Source organism: Monomorium pharaonis, chromosome 4 (assembly GCF_013373865.1).
Source record: "Monomorium pharaonis isolate MP-MQ-018 chromosome 4, ASM1337386v2, whole genome shotgun sequence".
Classification (NCBI taxonomy): Eukaryota; Metazoa; Arthropoda; class Insecta; order Hymenoptera; family Formicidae; genus Monomorium; species Monomorium pharaonis.
Window position 1 is genome coordinate 6,499,296 of NC_050470.1, and position 21,041 is coordinate 6,520,336.

The 21,041-nt window shown below is 36.6% G+C and overlaps 1 protein-coding gene across 3 annotated transcripts in view; it reads right to left on the reverse strand.

Moving 5' to 3' along the window:
• Positions 1-6,179: 6,179 nt before the first annotated feature.
• Positions 6,180-21,041, reverse strand: part of LOC105833058 — a 43,547-nt gene continuing 28,685 nt past the window's right edge. The window contains exons 1-7 of one of the 3 annotated variants that reach the window (XM_012674476.3): positions 19,187-20,090; positions 10,844-12,321; positions 10,490-10,585; positions 10,213-10,342; positions 9,970-10,127; positions 9,765-9,866; positions 6,180-9,380 (exon numbers count right to left, since the gene is read on the reverse strand). In XM_012674476.3, the coding sequence (XP_012529930.2) occupies positions 7,068-9,380; positions 9,765-9,866; positions 9,970-10,127; positions 10,213-10,342; positions 10,490-10,585; positions 10,844-12,286 (4,242 nt within the window). In that variant the 5' untranslated portion in view covers positions 12,287-12,321; positions 19,187-20,090 and the 3' untranslated portion in view covers positions 6,180-7,067. Of the gene's footprint in view, positions 9,381-9,764; positions 9,867-9,969; positions 10,128-10,212; positions 10,343-10,489; positions 10,586-10,843; positions 12,322-19,186; positions 20,091-21,041 lie in introns of those variants that run through there. The other 2 variants (XM_036286046.1, XM_036286045.1) reach the window with 2 other exon arrangements.

A 21,041-nucleotide genomic window follows, 5' to 3' on the forward strand; every position in this document is an offset into this window, starting at 1 on the left:
TTTTGGTTGTAGATATTGCCACGACTTTGCAAGAGCATTTTATGAAAAATGTTCTTCGTGTTTTTTGACATTTTAATGTATAGTAAAATTAGCTAGCATACCGTCTTACTGCTAGAAAATCATTACATTCTATTTCGCTTTAAAATGCGCGAAGGTAATAAAGCTCTTGCAATGCTGTACAGATTATACATTTCCAGTTTTTTCTTTCTAGAAATGCAATATATTCAATAGCTTTTAGCCTTCGAGAACCATTTAATTATAATGGTGTATAATAAAATAAGAGCTTAATATACTTGTATTTTTAACGATTACAAGATTATTAAATGAGACGATATTTATATTCTTACAACAAAATGCGTAGTTTTCGAAGGTTAAAGCGCTATCGCTGCACCCAGGTAGGACATTGATTACGATTCAATGGGATAGATGTCTTCGTATAATAAGATTTTCATGGGTTTTCGTAATTTTCGTGGAATTTCTATTTAACATTAATCAAGATTTTATTTATATATATAAAATTTAGTATGAAAGTTTTATTTTCATCAATTTTCAATCGATTTCTCAACAAAAGAACTTTTTGAAAATCTCGTGTAATATCGTTTTTTATAGATCTTTTATTCTCTTGGCATTAACAATCTTATAATCTCGTGTATAGGAAGATATAAAATTGGAGATTAAATAAGAAAAAAATACATAAATTTCTATTTAATTCTATTCAAAATTTCTACAAGTCTTGTTTTTTATCCTTTCTAACTGAAATATCAGTACGTCGAAAGAAAAGGAGACGTTTAAATTTTTTATGTTGAGCATAAATTAATTTAATCTGTTAGAAGCGCATTTTCATATCTTCTAGAAACGAATTATAAAAAAACCGACAACGATATATAAGGAAAGTAGATAATAATATAGCAGCATAAAAATGTTTTCAAAGAATTCCATAAAAATTTCCCACAAAAGATTATAATTAAATTAAATTGTGTATATCGTGTGCAAAATTCTCTTATATCAATCTCACATCTTCGATAATGAGTGTATGCTGAATTTATACTACTTATATTACTCTTGAGCTTCATTTTATTGGGCATGGGATCACCTCGAAAGGTGTTATCTTTATTAAGACATTGTTCAACAGTGTCTCTAATTTTAGACGATTGTAAATACAAATCACGGCCAATATTTGCGTGATGACGACGACGATCGTGCGGTAGTTTATTTACCTTGAGAATATTTGCATTTGTTATATTCAATTCGTTTTGCTTGCTACCCTAATATGACTACAATAATGATGATATATGTCTGCATTAACAACTTGATTTGCTCGTGATAACAATCTATATAATTGATTTACATTATTTTATTGTATGAAGTAATCCGCGCAACACAGCTCTATCATCGAGTAGTGCTCTGATGAAGTGTCATTGTGATATATGCAACAAGAAGGGATACTCAAACAAAACAAAATAGAAGAGAATCAAATGGTTCACATAATAGCAATATGATTACCTGCAGTAATTTGGTATCAAAAAATTTTTTGTCATTTCTATCGTTCGAGTAACCTTTCTACAAATCAGTCATATAAAACTACGCGCTAGAGAGCAATACATGAATTTATTTTTAGCATCTCTTTATATATTTTTTACGTTGGTAAAACGATTATATGATTGTATATATTTATGAATGAACGACGATTGGAATAACTTACTTGTGATCGGTAAGACTGGGAAATATGCATTTCTTCATTTTACAATATAATTTCTTGACTATTATTTCAAAGAAAAAAAAAGAGTATGTAGGATTTAGGTAATGTGAGGGAGGATGGTTGTCCGTTTTACGTTTGTGTAAAATTTTTAACATAATTCAAGTGGTCTTCAACGCCATTTAACGAACTTTATTTGCTTGTGTAAATTTGACTATTTTTAAATATTGGTTATCGAGATAATATTACTTTTTAATATCTACATATTGAAAAGATTTAATTGCGCACAAGATCAATGATTTTGTCATTTACATCCCAATATTGATCATGCAAATGAATAGTACGCAAATAGTACGAATTAGATCGTAAAATAATTGATGCGATGAAGAAATTCCGACAAAATTTAGCATTAATACATTGGAATTAAGTATATACCTGGTTGGATTCATATATACTTGGTTGTAAGATTAGGATTTCAGAAGTCATTTATAAGACATACGTTTATTTGCTTTTCAAGCTAATGCTTGATCGCATATATGAGACACATTTATTGTAAAAATATAAATATAGTATCTGCCACTTTTTCCACACATTTTTGTCATCGAAATTTTGCAAGTTGATATCTTTAATTTGCACTTTTTAGGCGAGATGTAAATTGAATTCTAAAGAATTAGCAAACTAGAATATATAATTATTCGCGGAATGTTAAACTATTTTGATATTTTATATGGACATTTGCTCTTATACTAGAAAGAATAGATTGCTGAAGAAAGTACTTTATACTATTGCAAATTTAATATATATTAGCGAAGTTATGCGAGAATCGGTAAATTTTGTCGTTTCTGTTAAGTCGCTTTGATGGAAATTAGGCTGACTTGAGAATTGAGACTTCTGTTCAAAACAGTATAGGATATAATATATCCTGATAATATTATTCTTTATATTGCCGGCAGATCCAGAAATTCGACCTGCATCATGTATAGTATTTTATAGAAGGATAAAAATAATTTCTCAGTCACATACTTGACAGATGAAAGAACTTTTGGCAATTAGCATTTGATTAATTTATTTTATTCGATCAAGTAAAAATAACGTAATATAATGCAAATGCGGAAATTTATTCGTAAAACGTAATTGTAATCATTGCTGTTATGCAATCAAACACCAAGTCGATTATTTAATCAAATTTTGCGCTGATTACACATTAATCACATATACTAAATATAGAACGTGCAATGTCTTCCCGTATTTGCAAATAGCACATCGTATGCTAGACGTGTTAAATATTCGCAATATTAGCAACGTATTTGATAGTATCTGTCGATTTATCTAGTAAATCAACTTTAATACTAAGAGAATTATTCGAGAGCCAGTTATTGTACGAAATATAATTTTCTTTTTGCAATAAAGCAATCTCTAATTTTTTTGCGACATTTTAAAATTGCAATTGTCTAGAAAAAAGATTGTGATACATGTCAAGAAAGAAAGACGAGAATTATTTTTATTTTAAGCAAGATAATATATATTCAACTAAGAAAGTTATCCTGAAGAAAAACAGTTTAAATACTAGAAGGTTTAATGTGTGTGTGGTGTCAAATGGAAGGATAGAATTATTTCATTCCCATGTTAATAATTTGCGTAAAAGTTTTACTCCTTTCAAAGACATATATTCGTGAAATATTTTGATAATGATGATAAATAGTAACTGCAATGTTACATGATGTGATTTTTTGTATTATTGTAAAGACAATAATTTTATTCGCGGAACGTTGTACACAAATCACGAGAGAAAAAAAAGGTAGACACATCAGTATAAAGGTACATAGTATTAAATCTTTGACTATAGAACGGATAAATTAACAAAAAGTGAAGAAAAAAATTAGAAAGAATTAGACAGTTTTAATCTCGTGTCACAGACCAAATACTAATACTTCTAAAAGCGTGAAAATTAGAGGGAGAGATCTACACGCAAAAATACATACGATTTATGTAGATATTTCACATATCCGAATTTTACTCGCGACCATACATACAAATGGAAATTTTATTTTCACAAGAGAATAGAAGAATTAGAAGTACGGGTGTAAGACATCACGATGCCTGCTTCCTTAATTTCATACAATCAATACGTATCTACATTCTAAATTTCATAGAGTTTTATAGAAACATTAACTAAAAGAGTAAAGTATTCATTTCTATGGAATAAAAATTGAGTTCATGCAATTTTCAATTTTGTACTTTATAAAATTTATGTTTATTTTTATCAATATGAATTATGATCTCGATTTAATTTACTTTACTACTAAAAAAGGATGAAAGTAAATTGAAGAGATTAAAATTAATCTACATTGATGGAAGAGATTATTAAAGATTAAATAATTGATATTTTTATTATTTCTTACATTTTTGAGTTAAAATTATTTCGGAGCTGCAATATATTAAAATTTATTTATTATCTGAATAGAATAAAATTTCAAAATATTTTTTAAAAGATAAAAAAAAACAAAGTATGAGTATGCGATTAATTCTACTGTGAGTTGTTACATCGTATCTGCAGTGTCACACACCCGTACTCATTTTAGCTATCTTTGAAAAATCCTTTCTGTGCAGACATGTACATGTATAAGTGCTAGGACAATTAAACAGCGATAAAATGTACCTGTACACCGACCATATTGATGGTTTGCCTCTATGATGTTTAAGTTTCCAATTTTCGAGTCTTGCGTATCTGAAATTTCAAAATTAACATAGAGAGTATGTAATAAGACAGTTTATTCCTCAACTGTCCCTCGGATCTATTTAGAATTGAATTAATTACTCTTTAAAAGTATAACTCCAATATGCCCATTAATTTTAGCATTCTTCAGATTAGTTAAATGCACATAAGATGTACAAAATTAGAAACACGGATTACATCAAATTGGAATATTTATTCTATAAGATATTCAAAATTCTAATATCTTTTCAAAATTTCCTAAAATATTTAGGATGCAAATTCTATACTCTATGATTATATATGCGTTTTACTCAATTATGTTTAAAAAGTTACCGAAAAAACTTTTCTTTATGAAACGAATTATCTATTTTAGGATACAAGGATTACAACAGAAAGAGAAAGAAGGAGAGAGAGAGAGAGAGAGAGAGAGAGAGAGAGACTCTCAGTATCAAAATAAAAATACATATTTCTAATATTCCAATATCACATTGGTTTCAAGAAAAATGCTTATATTTCAAGGATAAGGATCCAAGGGATAGAAGAATATATGCATGTACGGCTTATCATTATTTTCAATCAAGATAACTATCAAGATAATTAATAATTCATGTTATTCGCATGTAACAGAGATATACAAAATATTTTGAGAGGCAAATTCGTGAATTACGTAAAATGAATAAAAGAGAAATATATATATACATACTTATATATATATAAATACATAAACAAATATATTTAATAAAATTCCTTGACATATATATTATATATATATTGTAAATTCGGAGAGATATTCATTAATCTAAAATAGAATGGATTCCAATAATTTTGTTAATTAGCCGTGGTATTGAAGACACGAATTGCTGATATATCAGTAGTTAGTAACCAAAGTCATAGCGACAAATGAATAACGCAATGAATAAACAAAATTATTCTTACAACTGAAAATTAGGGGAGTGATTAAAAAAAAATATAATGTGTTATAACGTACAGAAATTTTAGAGATAAGCTTCTGCTGTATAAAATTCTCACTAAGTGTTACTCCGTTATAATATTTAACGATCGAATATTAATAATTTGTTCAAAGAGTACTGCATGTAATGCGCTTTTCTCCAAAATTTACCAAGCCATAGATAGCGAAAGTCGAATTGAAAGACAATTTCTTGTTATATATTGTCAGAGACTCATTGTAAAAGAGAGAAGTGGACATTAATTTATTCTTTATAGTCAAAAGCTGCGTATTAGCGAGAAGTATTAGCGGGAAAAGAGTATAGGAGTTTCTTATAAATATTAATTAGAATTGTACTAGTGATTAAGTCTTGTAATTACAAAAGCTGTGTATATAATGTGTATAACAACGTATCATATATGTTACACTTGCGTTCGCCGAACCTTTATTTAGTCATTTTTTTATATAAAAACTGCAGCATTGTAAGAATAATTTATAATTATAAACATATTTAATTTACCTGTATCTATAAAAGTAACTAGCTAAGCTTCTGTAAATAGACCATCTCATAATAAAATCTGTCTAAAAAAAAGATACTTACCTAAAATTTATTATATCTTGAGCACTGACATTCTGTTTCGAAACGAATGAAGACTTCAGAGGTAAAAATAGCAACATTTTATATGTATATAAAACCTCACATTATCATGTATATAATAATATATTATAAATACATTCTCTTGTTGCCAATGTTTTAATTATTAATCATGGTAACACCACAATTTAAAAGTTACATTACATTTGGAAAAAGTAGGAAAAAATAGTTTAGAATAAAATTTATTTGGATGATACATACGCGCGAAAACTTGTGTTTTCAAAATTCTTTCTTAAACTGTAGTTTAACCGATGACTTTTTTCAATTAAACACAATGCTAAATAGCTTTACAAATATTTTGTTTAATTAAAAACTGTTTCTTTTGTTCTATATAACATAAGTAATATCAAACAATACTTAACATACAACAGTCTATAAATGAATATTAACTTTTTACGTTCTTACGACGATGAACGTGAACGTAATGCGCCTCTCTTATGCGCGCATCAACCACACATTAAAATATAAATTTATTATAATATAATAGTATCACGTTATGTCATTGTTATGTTTCAGGCACATGTGAAAAACTATTAAAATAGGACTCCAATTAGCTTACCAACATCACGGTATAGTTATATAAATAAAGCGAAGCAAATGTTTTTACTTTTAAAGAATTATTTTATTAAAAAATACTTTTAAAGAATTATTTCATTAAAAAATACTTTTGATTATATATATTTCGAATAAATTATTCTTTCTTAATTTGTTTTGGTTAAAATAACAGTTTTTTTCTTTAATTACATGCATATATGATTGTATCAAATTATTTCAATTGTTACAAGATTTTTTGCGATATATACCAAATTTGAAACCAATTTCCTAGTTAGCATTTTTGTATTATTACAGAGTGATTCAAGTAAACTGGAGTTATCATTTGCATGATTTATTATAAAATCAATAATCTAACAATTTATTTAAAACATCGCGTTTCTCTATTCTCTTCTGACAAGAATATTTGCTTCACTTTTATCCACATGACTTATGCCGATTATGACTTAAGATATTTATTGATTTGTGACATAATCCTCATCCGGCAAGTCACAAGTACAAATCACGTCTCGATGTGACCTTGCAATTGACCTACTATCTTCCGTACCCAACCAGCCTGACTCTGCCCCGCGGAAATATCTCTATCTATCTCAATGTTTCGATTATAACTATTCGATGAACCATCCAGTGACTGATGAGTTATGTTCACCAATCTTGCGGTAACCCTCTCCGAATCACCAGCAGCATGCCCCTTCGCCAACAGCGACTTTATCTTCAAGTAATCCGGTTTTTGCGCAATGCTTGGTTTGTACCTCGCCGACATCTCTTGTTTCTTCTTGGCAGGTATTGGCGGTGCAATCTTCGTTTTCGCCGTTGACGTTGCTGTTGTCATCGTTGTCGTTTTTGTCGTTGTTGCTGGTGTCGACTGCCGTATAACGAATACCTCGTCGACGTCGCTAAATATTGCACTATCCCGGAACGCCTCGTCTACGTCAGCGTCTGCGTAATTCTCGATTGTTTCGAAGCTTTTCTCATAGAAGCTGTCCGTCTCACTCTCAGGATGTTCTGTATCCTTGTTGTTAGCTGTCTCGTCTTTGCAGTCTCTCCTCTCCAACTCAACGATCTTCTTGGACTGATTAATATTAACAGAAGAGGTTTGCGCGCGTTTATTTTCGGCAAAAAGGATCTTTGGATCGGCATAGTCCGACTGGGCAATTCTAGCACCAAGACTAGAACTACCTTGCTTGTAGTAAAGTTGAGGAACCCGTTGATTATTCGAGCAACCCATCAGCTCCTCCACATCCGAGGATGGTTCCCTTGTGTGTTGCTTTGTCTGCTTGGTCCGCTTCTTCGGGTATTTGCCTCCGCTCAATGAGCGGAAATAGCGTGTACGTTCGACCTCGTCGTTACATTCGAGCGTTTCCGTACTCATGGTATTTCTCAAACGGCCTTGTAACCGACTGCTCGCTTTGAAGACACTCCGAAAAATCGTACTGCCGCTGCCATTTGCCCGATAGATCTTGTGATCTGGATGAATATTCGCACTGTCGCTGGCAGATATAGATCGCACGTCGGAATAAGTATCGTCAGTTAATCGTGTGTCTTCTAGCGAACAGAAAAAGGTCGACGATCCTGTTGAAGCAGCAGGCATAGGGAACTTGGCAATCCTACCTTCCGGTTGGCACGTGGACGCATACCTCTCCATGTCTTCTAGATTAATCTCTGCTGGTTTGTCAGACGCAATTGTGAACGGTCGCTCGCTCATTGGCTTGCCGTCCCGCTGTAGGAAGCGCGACTTTGTCACGCTCGTCAGTTGGGAGTTCGGACTAATCTGGAAGCTGCGTGGCAACGAACCGCATTTAGGCGGTGATGTAGGCAGGCCTTCGCATAGTTTTGTGAGCCAAACGGCAGGCCGAGTCGGACTATCGTTGCCGTCGACATCGCCCTTTACGGTCTGCAGACCTTCCCAGACATGTTGCAAGTTGTCATAGTTGCCAAAGCCCTTGGACTCAGCGTTTCCGATATCATTCACGTCACTTCTCTCATTGTTGCATCCATCCTTTTCGATGCGTTCTGTTATTGTCATAGAATTGATCTCTTTTTGCTCCAGTGGCCGGTGATTTAATATGCATGTTGTCGGAGACGACATGATAGTTTCTTCATTGCCCATCGACGTTGAATTCTCGCGGATACATAGCGCTGTCTTGATTACTTTGCTTTCAGAGACAATGCTCTGTCGTTTGAACGGTTCAAAAAGCGTTCGTCTCTCGTTCGTCTTACCATTATACGCGATCGTCTCCGTCGATTTTTGAGTAATTTTTAAATTGTCGTAGAGGAGTGGTTGCTGGTTCTCGCGCGCTGGTACCGAGGATAATAAATTCCACGCGTTGTTTGTCCTGTTCAATCGCTGTTCCCGATGCATCGCCCGCGTACGTCCTAATTTATTGTTATGGTTAGTCGAGCTGATGATGTAATTAGCGTTCTCTGAATCACTCTCATCCGACGTGTCCGCTGAGATACGTTTGTTGAACCGTTGCTGTCGCATGTTGATGATGTTGCTGGTCCTCTGTTTCTCCAGTAACTTCTGGAACTCTTGATTCTGCATGAGAATGTGACCAACGATCTCCTCCACTGTTTGTGTCGAATTAACGTGTTGTTCGTTGTTATTGTCTTTGGTTTCGGTCAGTGGTGAAGAATTCAACGTTGCTGTCTGATTCACCTCTTCGGTACGAATCTCAGCTGCTTCTTCAGTCTCAATCGTAGTAGATTGAGATTCACCAGCGGTATCTTCCTTCTGCTCCTCGTCCGAGTGATCGAGACAAACATACGACTGAAAGCCTGGTTCGGACTTTCGTCTCCAACCAGTGAATCGGTCCTAAATACATTAAAACAGATTTGTCAAGATTGTACATTTCATTGCTTTTCGAATACTAGATCGTTATATCATTTGTGGTGATTAATAACCGTTAGACAGATATAATTTTTGTAATTTTGAAAATTCTTGTTTATTTATATTGCAATTCGCTTAAAACAAAAAAGTTAGGACAATGAGATAAAAGTTTATAGTATAATTATATAACAGTGTCCGAAATAATTAATAGAATAAAAATTTAATAAAAAAATTAATAAAAATTAATAAAATGTATAATTTGAAAATTAATAAAAAGATAATCTTTTAGAATGAGTTATACAACTTTAATATTTATATTGTCAATAATTATATGTAACATATAAAAAAGTATACACATAGAACATTTACCTTAACTTTCGAAGTACGTATATCCGAAGATCTGTTGAAAGTTTGTTCCCTGGAGTCATTGACATCTTCATTGTCATTTTTGTGAGATGATGCAGGTGAATCCTAATAATATAAAAAAATGTAACATTTGTCTTAAATAAATGAAGAGGAGAAAGTAAAGTAAAAGTAAAGTATAAAAAAAAAGAAAATTCTCGCTAGACCTCACCTCCATCGTAGTATCAGATTTCCTGACGCCTTTCTTGAATTTCTGCCTCAGACCAGTTTCGGATCTACGTCTTTCCCTCTCCTGCTTGCGCTTCTCTAAGTATTCCGGAGGGGCAGAATGCTTCTTTGCCGATCCTTTATCCGTCAACGCGTCATCTACTTGAAATATCAAATGTATTATTTTCTTATTAATTTCGAATGATAATTAAAAGTAGATTCCAAAATGTCAAATTGTCGTTTATACCTTCTTGTTGCGTCTGACCCAATTGTAATACTAATTGTCTCGCATGTGATGGTATAACCGCATTATAATTTTCTAATATCACTCTCTTTATTTGTAATGTCCACTCTCTCTTTTGTTCCAAATTGCGCGCCTAAAAGACAGACGGACGATTGTTAAACAAGAATACAACTCTCTTGTATTCTATACGTTTATCTGCTTTTCAGTCGATCAATAAGATAAATATCTAATTGTTAAGATTGCTACTATCAGTAAGATAAGACCCCTCAATAACACTTACTTGTAATGTGTATTGTAACCGAGGGTTATCAAAAGGTATTACATGAAAGCTAAGTGGCTCTCCTGGGATACTTTCAATCAGCATTAGGTTTGAACACTGAAAGCATGAAAAAATGAAAAAAAAGTTCAAATTTTTCAGTTGCAATTATTTTTTAAAAAATTAATACTTAAATATGTGTGAAAGAGACATTTGAAAAATCAAAGTATAACTTTCATAAAATTTTCAAATATCCCTCATGTGAACATTAAACGAGCGAGATACAAATATGTATTATTAGTAGAAATAAAATTTTTTAAAGCTTTAAAAAATAAAAGAGGCTACAAAAAGAGCAAAACATTATTACAAAAATCGTACCATAATATGAGCTTTGTAGACAAGAAGGCCATCCTCCTTTTTCTTCGTCAGAAGAAGCATTCGATCGAAGAGGAAGGCGTGCCTCGGGGCCTTGGCCCCTCGCATCCTGAATCGACCTTCCGCGACCAATTCACCACTTGTAGTTAGGTCTGGTCCCAGCCAACCATACAGAAGCGATTGAATTTCTTGGACACGTACGGCATGCTCGTGCCGCCTTTTCATCGCATTAATGTGCTTAGCAATGCCAGTCATCGCGGCAAGCGCAGCCTCGATGGCACTTCTGCCTTCAGCCTCGTTCTCTCTCGAATCACAATCAGCGTCATACTCCTTCGATAAATTATCCAGAAGCAGGTGATACTTAAGGATCCTTTGGACGGGCTTTAAAAGGAAGGAGCCGAGCGGCAGCGCGTGCCTCAGAGCCGCCTGTCGTTCGCGGAAGGCAGACGCAGTTTCCTCCTGGCCCATTAAATCGGTCAGCACCGAGACTGTCCTCGGATAATTGGTACAATACTCGGTATACACTTTAAATCCTGAATTATGCTTAATAAACGTATTAGCGACGCAAACGGGATCCAGACCGCACTTCTCTATCTCTCGCAGGAATTCTCTATTAAATTCAAAGATATCCTCGATATTGCTAAACAGATCGCCGAGGCGTAGCCGATGCGCGAACGACGACGGATTGTCTCTCCAGAATATGAGATAGCCCTGAATAACTTGACGCAGATGCTCGACGTATATCGCCTCCGTGTCCACGATCTCGAGGAGCACCCTCTCGACGGGATTGCGATGCGGATCGCAGTAGCGCGGCCTGTAGCACGGAGGATCTTCCTCGGCGCTGTTCCTCCTTTGTCCGTTGTCATCATTCAAGATCCGACAGCTAGCTTCCGATACCGTGACGACTCCGCTGTCCGCGGAACCCTGGGAGCTGGCACAGGTGTCGGCGAGGGACTCGACGGACGCCAAATAAGGATTGGCGGCAGAGGTATTGCCCTGATTGCTACAGCTGCTGGAAGACGTGCTAGACGCGATGGAACTTCCGGAGAGCGGTCTACCGCCGTTTCTGCGTCGCCTGTTGTACCTGAGCGGAGTGAGGCCGTTGGTCTCGCGTCTCTCGTAGATCGGCTTCCCGACGGTTTCACCGTTTCCCTCGTGCTCCAGCGTCGATGCCGAGACAACCGTCTCCAACATGCTGTTATCGGTGGCGTCTGGAACAACCTCGTCGTACTCGTTTTCTTGCTCCTTGCTCTTCGGCAACACGTCCTGATGCATAGGCTTGGCTAAGTCAGCGTTTGTGCAGAGTTGACCAAACACGGAACCTCGATGAGTAACTGGTACCATGCTCAGACGCTTTTGCAGGACCGCGGGTATGCCGCAGGACGATGGTAAGATCATGCAATCGCCTTCGTAGCCATCGCTGCGACGCGCCAGCTCGTCAAACATGCCCAGTAGTTGTGGGACCAAATCCGTGCTGGTACCTAAAAATGAAAAATTCATCCTAAGAGATATCTGCAGTTATTATCAAATATAAAAGTTAATTTTTAACTTCAATAATAATTAGGTATTCGCGATACTTTCGACATAAAAAAATGTTTCGAATTACTGTCCTTATATTTCCTTAATTGCCTAACATATTTTCCGACAATTTATTTCAAGTCTGATTTTTTCCTTGAAGTTCTTCTTCAAACGGATCTGTTACGTTTCCTGAGGTCTCATTAAATGATTCATCGTGCGAATTTCTTTACTCGTTCAAGTCCGTCATAAATCAACACTATTATAACGATTGGCAACGCAGATGCTTCTCCCACTGACAGGCAGAATACCAGTGGGAGAAATACCCACAGATGAAATCTATTCTCATTAACATTAATAATAACCTTCAATTTACACGAGAAAGACAATGGCTTTGTTCGCGTGAAAATATTGTCAACACTTTCTTTCGTGTAATGATCAATCATTCGCGAGCGTATTAGAGATTCTGAGAATGCCGACTGGAAATTATCGTGCCTTTCCTGGCAGTTCTGACACTCGACTTTAAATTCACCGAATGCAACAATTAATAAATGATCTCACGCGAATCTTCATTGTCATAGCAACGTAATGAAAATTAATTTTTCTCATTCTGCGTCACATGACACATCGAAGAAATGATTTTGTGGGTCTCAATATGTGTATATCTCTCTGCTCGCACTTTATATACATGATATTTTTCTATTATTATTTTTAATATTCGCATTATGAATACATATAGTATTCTATTTTAATCTCTTTCATGTGATTATTTTCGAAAGTTGTTGATAAAAAGGTAGAGAAAGAGAGATTTATTAGATTAAATATGACATATATTGTTTCAAATAAAACTGCACAATTAAAAAAATTTTTATGTATGTGACTAGATTCCATTTATATGTGTAACTAGATTCTACTATTTATTCTGCGCGTTACACTAAATTTATCGCAAAATTTCGTTAATAATTCAACGTTTTTTAATGAAACTTTTTGCCATTTTAAAAAATTTTCTCATTTTTAATGTAAAATTATTGTTTAATATAAATTTCTTTGAGAGTACGTTACTAAGCATGTTTGTTTTACGTGACACCCTATATAGGCACACAAAACAATAAAAAATTAATTAGTACTCATATATTTATTTAAACCAATAAATTTACTCGACAGGATACTCCTATTGGCATATATCCATGATATTTCATATATCATTCAAAGTCGATAAGAAATATCACTGCTGCCGTTGACTGCGTTTATCATTAATGCGATCGCCTCCAATTAACTCGCTACCCGTTTATCGGCGTTAAAAGATTGGCAGACAGCTCGCGCCGATCTGATTACGCGCACATAAATGAAAAGCGTTCGATGTAATTACACACATGTTTAGACTCATGCAAGCCGCGATATTTATATAAATCTTTCAGCTTATAAACTTATTTTTTAACGGCCAGATGCTTTGACAAATATGGAAAGAGAGAAAGAGAGAGAGAGAAGATAAGACCCCATTTATTGGATCTCAAAGTTGTAAGATTGTTTAACCGCATACTTAAGCAACAGGACTTTAAGTCTGTGGTTGAAAAATCGATGGTTTAAAAAACCGGCTGTTTCCTTTCTCGTTTGTGTCGCGAACTGACGGAGCTATGGTGCATTTAAGAAGAGAAACAAATTCAAAAAAACATCCCGCGTGTACAAATCGCGCCACACTGCTGGACCGCAGCCGCGGTTGCATCTCTCCGTTCTCCCGCGTGTCTGTGTGGAAGCCACCGATTGTGCGTGGCACAACAAACGAGTGGGACGGTGGTTTCCAATTTCCACAGCGGCAGACGTGAAATCAACGTCCGTGCAGGGCGCTGGTGCGCGTGACCATGCATTTATGTGCGCTGCACCCGCGGTACCGTCGCCGCTTGATTCTCTATGGTCACCCATAGAATTGCGACTACGAGAATATATACCCAGTCGGACTCGAAGCCCTTAATTCGCCAAGTCGTTCCCTCCGGATTTACACACCGTCGCAATATCATCCCGGTTGTCGCACAGTTCCTCGGCTTGCCTCGGCTGATGCACTCGGCTGAAACTTCTCTAATAATAGGACGCTTTCGCGCGTTCAACCACCTCGTCTAAATCGTTCAAACCTTGACTACAAGCTTTAGCGCTTTAGGAACCTTACAAAAACAAGTTTCTTCAATTAATTTGCTCACATCCTACTAGAATGACTAAACAAAATTCCCTTGTTCAGAAACGCAAGAGAGATGTTTCGTGTTTAAAGAAATTTTCACATCACAAAAATTTATTGATACAAAACGCGCTGCTGAAATTTGAGAATCTTACGAAACATCTTCCATATTGTTTTGAAAGCAGATGAACTGTTATTTCGACTCGACTCACCAATGAGCACGCACGTGATACATTTTACATAATAGATAAATACGAATGACATAAAACAAGTTTTCACGGAGAAAATAATAGCATTTTATTTAGGTTCTTCCGGCGTGAAGAAACTCAAGGGTTTATAAACGAACACTTTGATCTCCGAGTTACTATGTGTCTACTAACTTTCGGTCATAAAATTCAAACGCAACAGTTGTCGTTCTTAAAATGTATCGCAATCGGTTTCGAATTCCGGTTTAGAGAGATACAAAAATAATATAAAAAATTTCCAGGAAAATAAATTGAAATGTACCATTTATGAAAAAAATATTAAACAAATATTTTTGACATAATTAAAATATAATTCGTATAACTTTTTTTAAATTTGCATTGACACTTTTACCGCAAATTTTTAAATAATTTTCACAAAAGTAATAATTATTTTTATAATATAAAATTATGTAAACAATGTCAATTTCATCAAAAATAAAAATGATCTATTTTTTGTAATACATTATTTATATACTAGCTATGCCCTGCCACGCGTTGCTGTGGCTCTCTATTCTTATGCTACGTTTTTTTCAATTTTTTTTTGCATTCGTTGTTTAACTTTCAAGAGCCTTGCTTTACTGTTGTTTTTTTTATTTTATTTTTGAATAAGCATTTATCTATCTTCAATAAATCTAATATTCATTTATTCACGTACTTCTAACTTTTTTTTCTAAAAGCTGCCATGGATTTAGAAATCCATTCAAAAGACTGTTTTAAATAAGTTCCTTTTTTCAATAAAATAACAGCCATCTTTATTTTTCTTATTATCTTAATTTAAACACAATAGAAATATTCTTCGCCTCTCCCGGTCTCTCCCGTCTCTCCTGGTCTCTCCCCGTCCCTCCCCGTCACTCCCGGTCTCTCCCCGTTTCTCTCCGTCTCTCCCGGTCTCTCCCCGTCTCTCCCGGTTTCTACCGGTCTCTCCCGGTCTCTCCCCGTCGCTCCCCGTCTCTTCCGATCTCTCCCGGTCTCTCCCCGTTTCTCTCCGTCTCTCCCGGTCTCTCCCCGTCTCTCCCGATCTCTCCCCGTCTCTCCCGGTCTCTCCCGATCTCTCCCGGTCTCTCCCCGTCTCAATGTGTCAAAATTTCAATAATATTAATGGAAAACTATTTTTTATACTTAAATTATGGCCATCATTTTTGAAACATCGGTATATCTAAAATCAAACCCCATAAGAACACTCCCGTTTTCGAATGCAACATTGTGTCAAAATTTCAAATCCTGTCATTGATTCTAAATTGTCATATACACGCTAAAAGAAACATTCTCAAATTAAAGGCCTGCATTTATGTAACAACCAGTAATAAATCTAATATTCATTTATTCACGTACTTCTAACTAAATTCAATACAACGTTACAGTAATTTTTATATTTTATTATGTTATCTTTTATATTATTATACTTTTTTATATTAATTCTTACATTCTTATCTCCAAAAGTAGATTAATATTTCGTGATCGTAACTTATTCTGGGACAGAGATACTTGGAAATATTAAAATTACTTCTGTTTCTTAAACATAAAACTATATAATTTTCGTTTTTAATAAATACAACTTGCCATTCATTCTGAAGTGCAATTTTGTGTCAAAAATAAGAGAACAGTGTGTTCCGTCGGCGATGACAGAAGTGAGGTGAGAAAATGAAAGGAGGCTCTACAAAAGAAAAAAAAAGAGGAAGAAGAAAGAAAGAAGGAGGCGAACTTTAAAAGTGAAAGAGATGGGGTGTTCAGTGATGGAAAGCATCAGTAACACCGAGAAAATTTTCAAGTGCTTTCGGCGCCGCGGGCACGCCTGGATGCCAACACGTTCCTATGAATCATGATTCCGCATAGGCGTGGACATGAGCTTGCATTTGCGTCCGACGAAAGGCTACGACGGACCCGCTGCATAAATCTGCATCGCGGATGAGAGACGGGAGGCATTTCTGCAAGAGGACAACTCGCGGTGAGTCGTTAATTTCTTTACGTGTGGCAATACCCAACTAACGTTTCGCAGCGAATTAGGGTCAATTGCACCGACGGCATCTTCGGTCAATTAACTCTAACGATTTCCTGTTTCCTTGAGGGAATATTTAGTTATGTCGGAAATCTAGCTAATATTATTTATGTCAAACGATTATAAAGGAGAATTTTCAGTCAAATTAATGTACCCTTAAAAAAATAGCGCATATGTTATATAAAAATAAATATAAAAATTAATAAAAATTTAATCTGATTCCGTTAATTCGCCCAAATAAAATATCTCAATTGATATCGAAATAAGTAACGTGAAATATATATGTCTCCAAAATATATTTTCAATAATAATATTTTTAAGCGATAATATTGTAATTATATCAAATATTAACATTATCATCGAACGTCCCATTTTTCGGGCGTATTTCCAAAAAAAAGATCGAAGTACACGTCGCCAGGGGCAAAGGACAGTGGCTACCGTTATCTGGCTTGTATCCAAAGTTCAGGAAAGCATGGGAAAGAAAGCAGGTTTGTAATTGCATCGCGAACTCTCGGCGAGCGGAGGACTGTTCTTGAAACCGATCACGCGCGGTTAAGTTGCGGTTCTGTCTCGGAAAATCGCGTCGCGAGGGCGGCGCGCGGCCAGAAAGGAAACCGGGAGAAGAGCTGCAAATGCGCTCTTATGCGCCTCACGTAGCCCGCGACAAGTGCAAGGACCGCGCGCGTGTGTCGCGGCCGCTGCACCCCGGAATTCCAAAGTGCCTTCCTTTTGTGGCTGTTATCTGTTCTCAGAGATATACCCGGAAATGCATGGACGCACCAGGAGGTGCGCGCATATCAAGATGCGCTCGGAAGCGCAGCCTCCCGTCGACGAATAAAAAAACGAACGCAAGAATATAACATAAAGATAACAGGGGAAGAAGTTTGTCGAACATAATACCGGTCAAGGTGCGCGTCACGTACACGTGAGTAAAGATAATGACAACAAGTTAGTATTTACGTTCCAAGACACAGAATACAAAAGTGACAGAAAATTCAGGAAGATTTAACACATGGTCCAATAATAACTAATAATAATAAATAAATATAATAATATGGATAAAGTGATAAATAAATTTATGCAGAACTAAATTTCGTCCGGGAGAAATATGCCGGAACGATGATATTTGTCAATATAAAATATTGTATCTTGGATTTGAATCTTTGGAAAAATAATATTCCTATGGTTATTCACTGGTTTCAATTCGAGATCGTAACGCTGCGAGCCTCGTTTGATTGCGCAAATCTTGCAATATCGCGATACAATGAGATAATGAGGTACAGCAAATGATGAGACAGTGCATACAGTGTTGCACCGTTAATATTTGATCCGAGATAACACAAATCAAAACTCGCGCAAATATTACACTTTCGAACGAACGTCGAGAGATTCAATTAGATCGATGATTCCAAGTGAGATCAGATCCAATTGAAAAGTTAAATCACAGTTTCATCTTTGCGCGCTAAAAACGTCGCAATATCTTCATCGGCGATTCTCAAGTAGAGTAATACAAGTAAAACTATGCGTTCTCTTGCGCTTTTTATCATTCCTAACATTTTCAAGGTAGAAATTTCTCGTCCACTATCCTAGTAACATTTATTAAATTAGAGTCAATTTCTTTTAATAAAAAAAAAATTGTTTTAATTTACAAACTTATGTGAATCGTATCTTAACGTACAAAATGACAAAATGATGAAATAGTTAAAGCTATTTTTAGTAAGAGCTTGGAGAAATTTTCAAAAGCCCCGTGGCTCGACAAATATTTGTACGGTCGCCGGCGAATGATTATCTTCCGTCAGGTGCATCGAACGGTCTATCTCTGATAAGTGATTTCTAGGTAACGCACGGTGACGTCAAGTTGCAGTTGTAAAAACTAACGGAAGATATTCCAAATATTTTACATTCAACACCTGAACAAACTTTTCGTACAAAGTGGGGAATGTCTAAGGACACACTTTCCCCGCTGAACGTTCTCGAGACAAATCACGTCGGGAAAACGTTCAATTGCTCAGCAAATTGGAAAAAAATAATATACCGGGAAATGGCAAACTAAATAACTGGTAAAGAAAATCTCTCGGGGAATGTGCATTACAGCAAAGAAAGAAACGAGATAGCTCTTAGCGCGCGCGTTTCTCCGAGAGCACACGGAAGATTTTACGAGTGATAACAATCATTACGTAAACGCGAAGGTCGGTTTTTACAAAACCGGAGTTTTCGTTTATGGGATAAGTATCGATTCGCCTGGATATGGAATATCACAAGTGTCTAGCGGGAAATAAAAGAAAAACAGGAGGTGCTGATTTAAAAACAAATTATAAAAATTCGACGATGCAAGGGTGTCTTGAAAAACGGTCCACTCCACCCAGCGGTGGTTTTTACAGATAAGACGGGGCGTTCTGGTGCGAACAACGACAATGACTTACTGTTTCACTTTCACCCTCGGCTCACCGTCGGCGACGTTGACGATCTTTATCGCTCCGCTCCGGTTTTTCAATCCGTTCGTTTGAATCTGCGTCGCTCGGTGAATCGCTCGAAACCCGTCAATCGTCCCGTTCGCATGAACTTCCGTTAATTGTTGCCTGACACGCCTGAATCGGAACACACAAAGCGGTCGCTCTTCGAGAAAATCCGTTTCTGCGTAACGATTGTATCGTCACGTTCACGTGACATCGTGAGTAACGCCAATCTCGCGTTTCGCGCGACAAGCTGTGCATCAAGTAGATTTCGATCACTCTCGTATCAAAGAGATAGATCCAACACGAGATCACAATGTCGAGTAAACGAGTCAGCTTAGTAGCTGGTGGTATCTCCAATTATTCCAAGCGCACTATCGAAAAGTATCTTTATCGACGAAATAAAGATACCTGAATCACTCGAGCAATAGATCCGTGTTCGAATCGTCATCCTCTGTGCACACGTCGCGCGACACGTGCGATAAGGCAGATAAGGAGGTAAAAGCCACTGCTGCTGCTGCTGCCTTTTGTAGCTTCGTTCGCCGTCGAGCTGGTGGCCGGAGCGGAGTTTTACCGATCGAAGAATGCACCGCGGGAATAGAAAAAAACAGAAGAGAGAGAGAGAGAGAAAGAAAAAAGGGAAAGAGAAGACGCGCGACGTGAGTAGGTCTCGGCCGTTACGTCAGGTAGACGGAGAGCGCAGCCTTCGCCGCTCGAGCAACAGGTAGATACTGGCGACGAGAGGCGGCCGAGGATGGGAACGGAGCGCGAGCGTGCCAACTCTCTCGGATGGGACGGCCACGGGGATCGAAATGCCGGGATGCCGGAGCGGCTGCCTAGTTAAGCCGGCGTCCACAACGAACTGCTGGCTGGCTTCGAGGACGAGGCGGGTGTCGGATAATCGCGATAACGGCCCGCCGAGCGCATTCCTATCTGTCGTGCCACGTCGCCGGATAATCGCGTCGTATAAAACCGACAGTTATTGACGGTGTCACGGAGTGTGGACTCGCCTCGGGAATTAGAGGTGTGGTAATTGCCGTCCCGGGCCCGGCTCGATTATCTCTGTACGCGATACACACCGCCGCCGCCGATGGGAAATCCGATCCGCGAAACGCGCCCATTGTGTCTCGTCGCGTGGTAGGGCTGCGCGTTATCGCGATGCTCGAAAGACCCTCTTTCACTCGAGATTCCTCGTGAAGTGCCTAATTTATTACATTAGAGCAGCTCGCGCGCATATTTCGTACGGGACACACGCGGGCTAATCCAGTATTATAAATTTGGAAGACAAGAGAGAGAGAGAAAGAGAGAGTAAAGATTGTATTGTATTATCGTTATGAAACAATGATTTGTACATAAACGCTTTCGGTGTGCGCGATCGTATCGATTTTAATTATTCATTCGTATTACACAATACAATTTTTCTGCAAAACTTGTGCAGCTTTAGACGACTTATCTGTGCCGTGTACTAATAAGGTATGAATCTCGTTTTCCGAACGCGAATTAAATGGACAAACAAGACGGAAAAGAACGTATTGAACGTACCCATGTAACGCTGGGACTTAAGTCAAACGACAATTGCATAATACGGTATAGACGTCCGTTTGATTAATAACTCGAGTATTAAAATGTTACGTCAATATATCATGGATCAACGGACATGTATAACACGACATCGATTTTCTGATGGCTCTTGAAGATATCTGCAAAATAATCTCCCGTTCTAATGAATTTTTAGCGATAATTTAATCTTGCGGCGTGTACCAATGTTAAAATGTAATTTGGCATGAAATATGTCGAGAAGTATGTGGTACACGCTCATTAACTT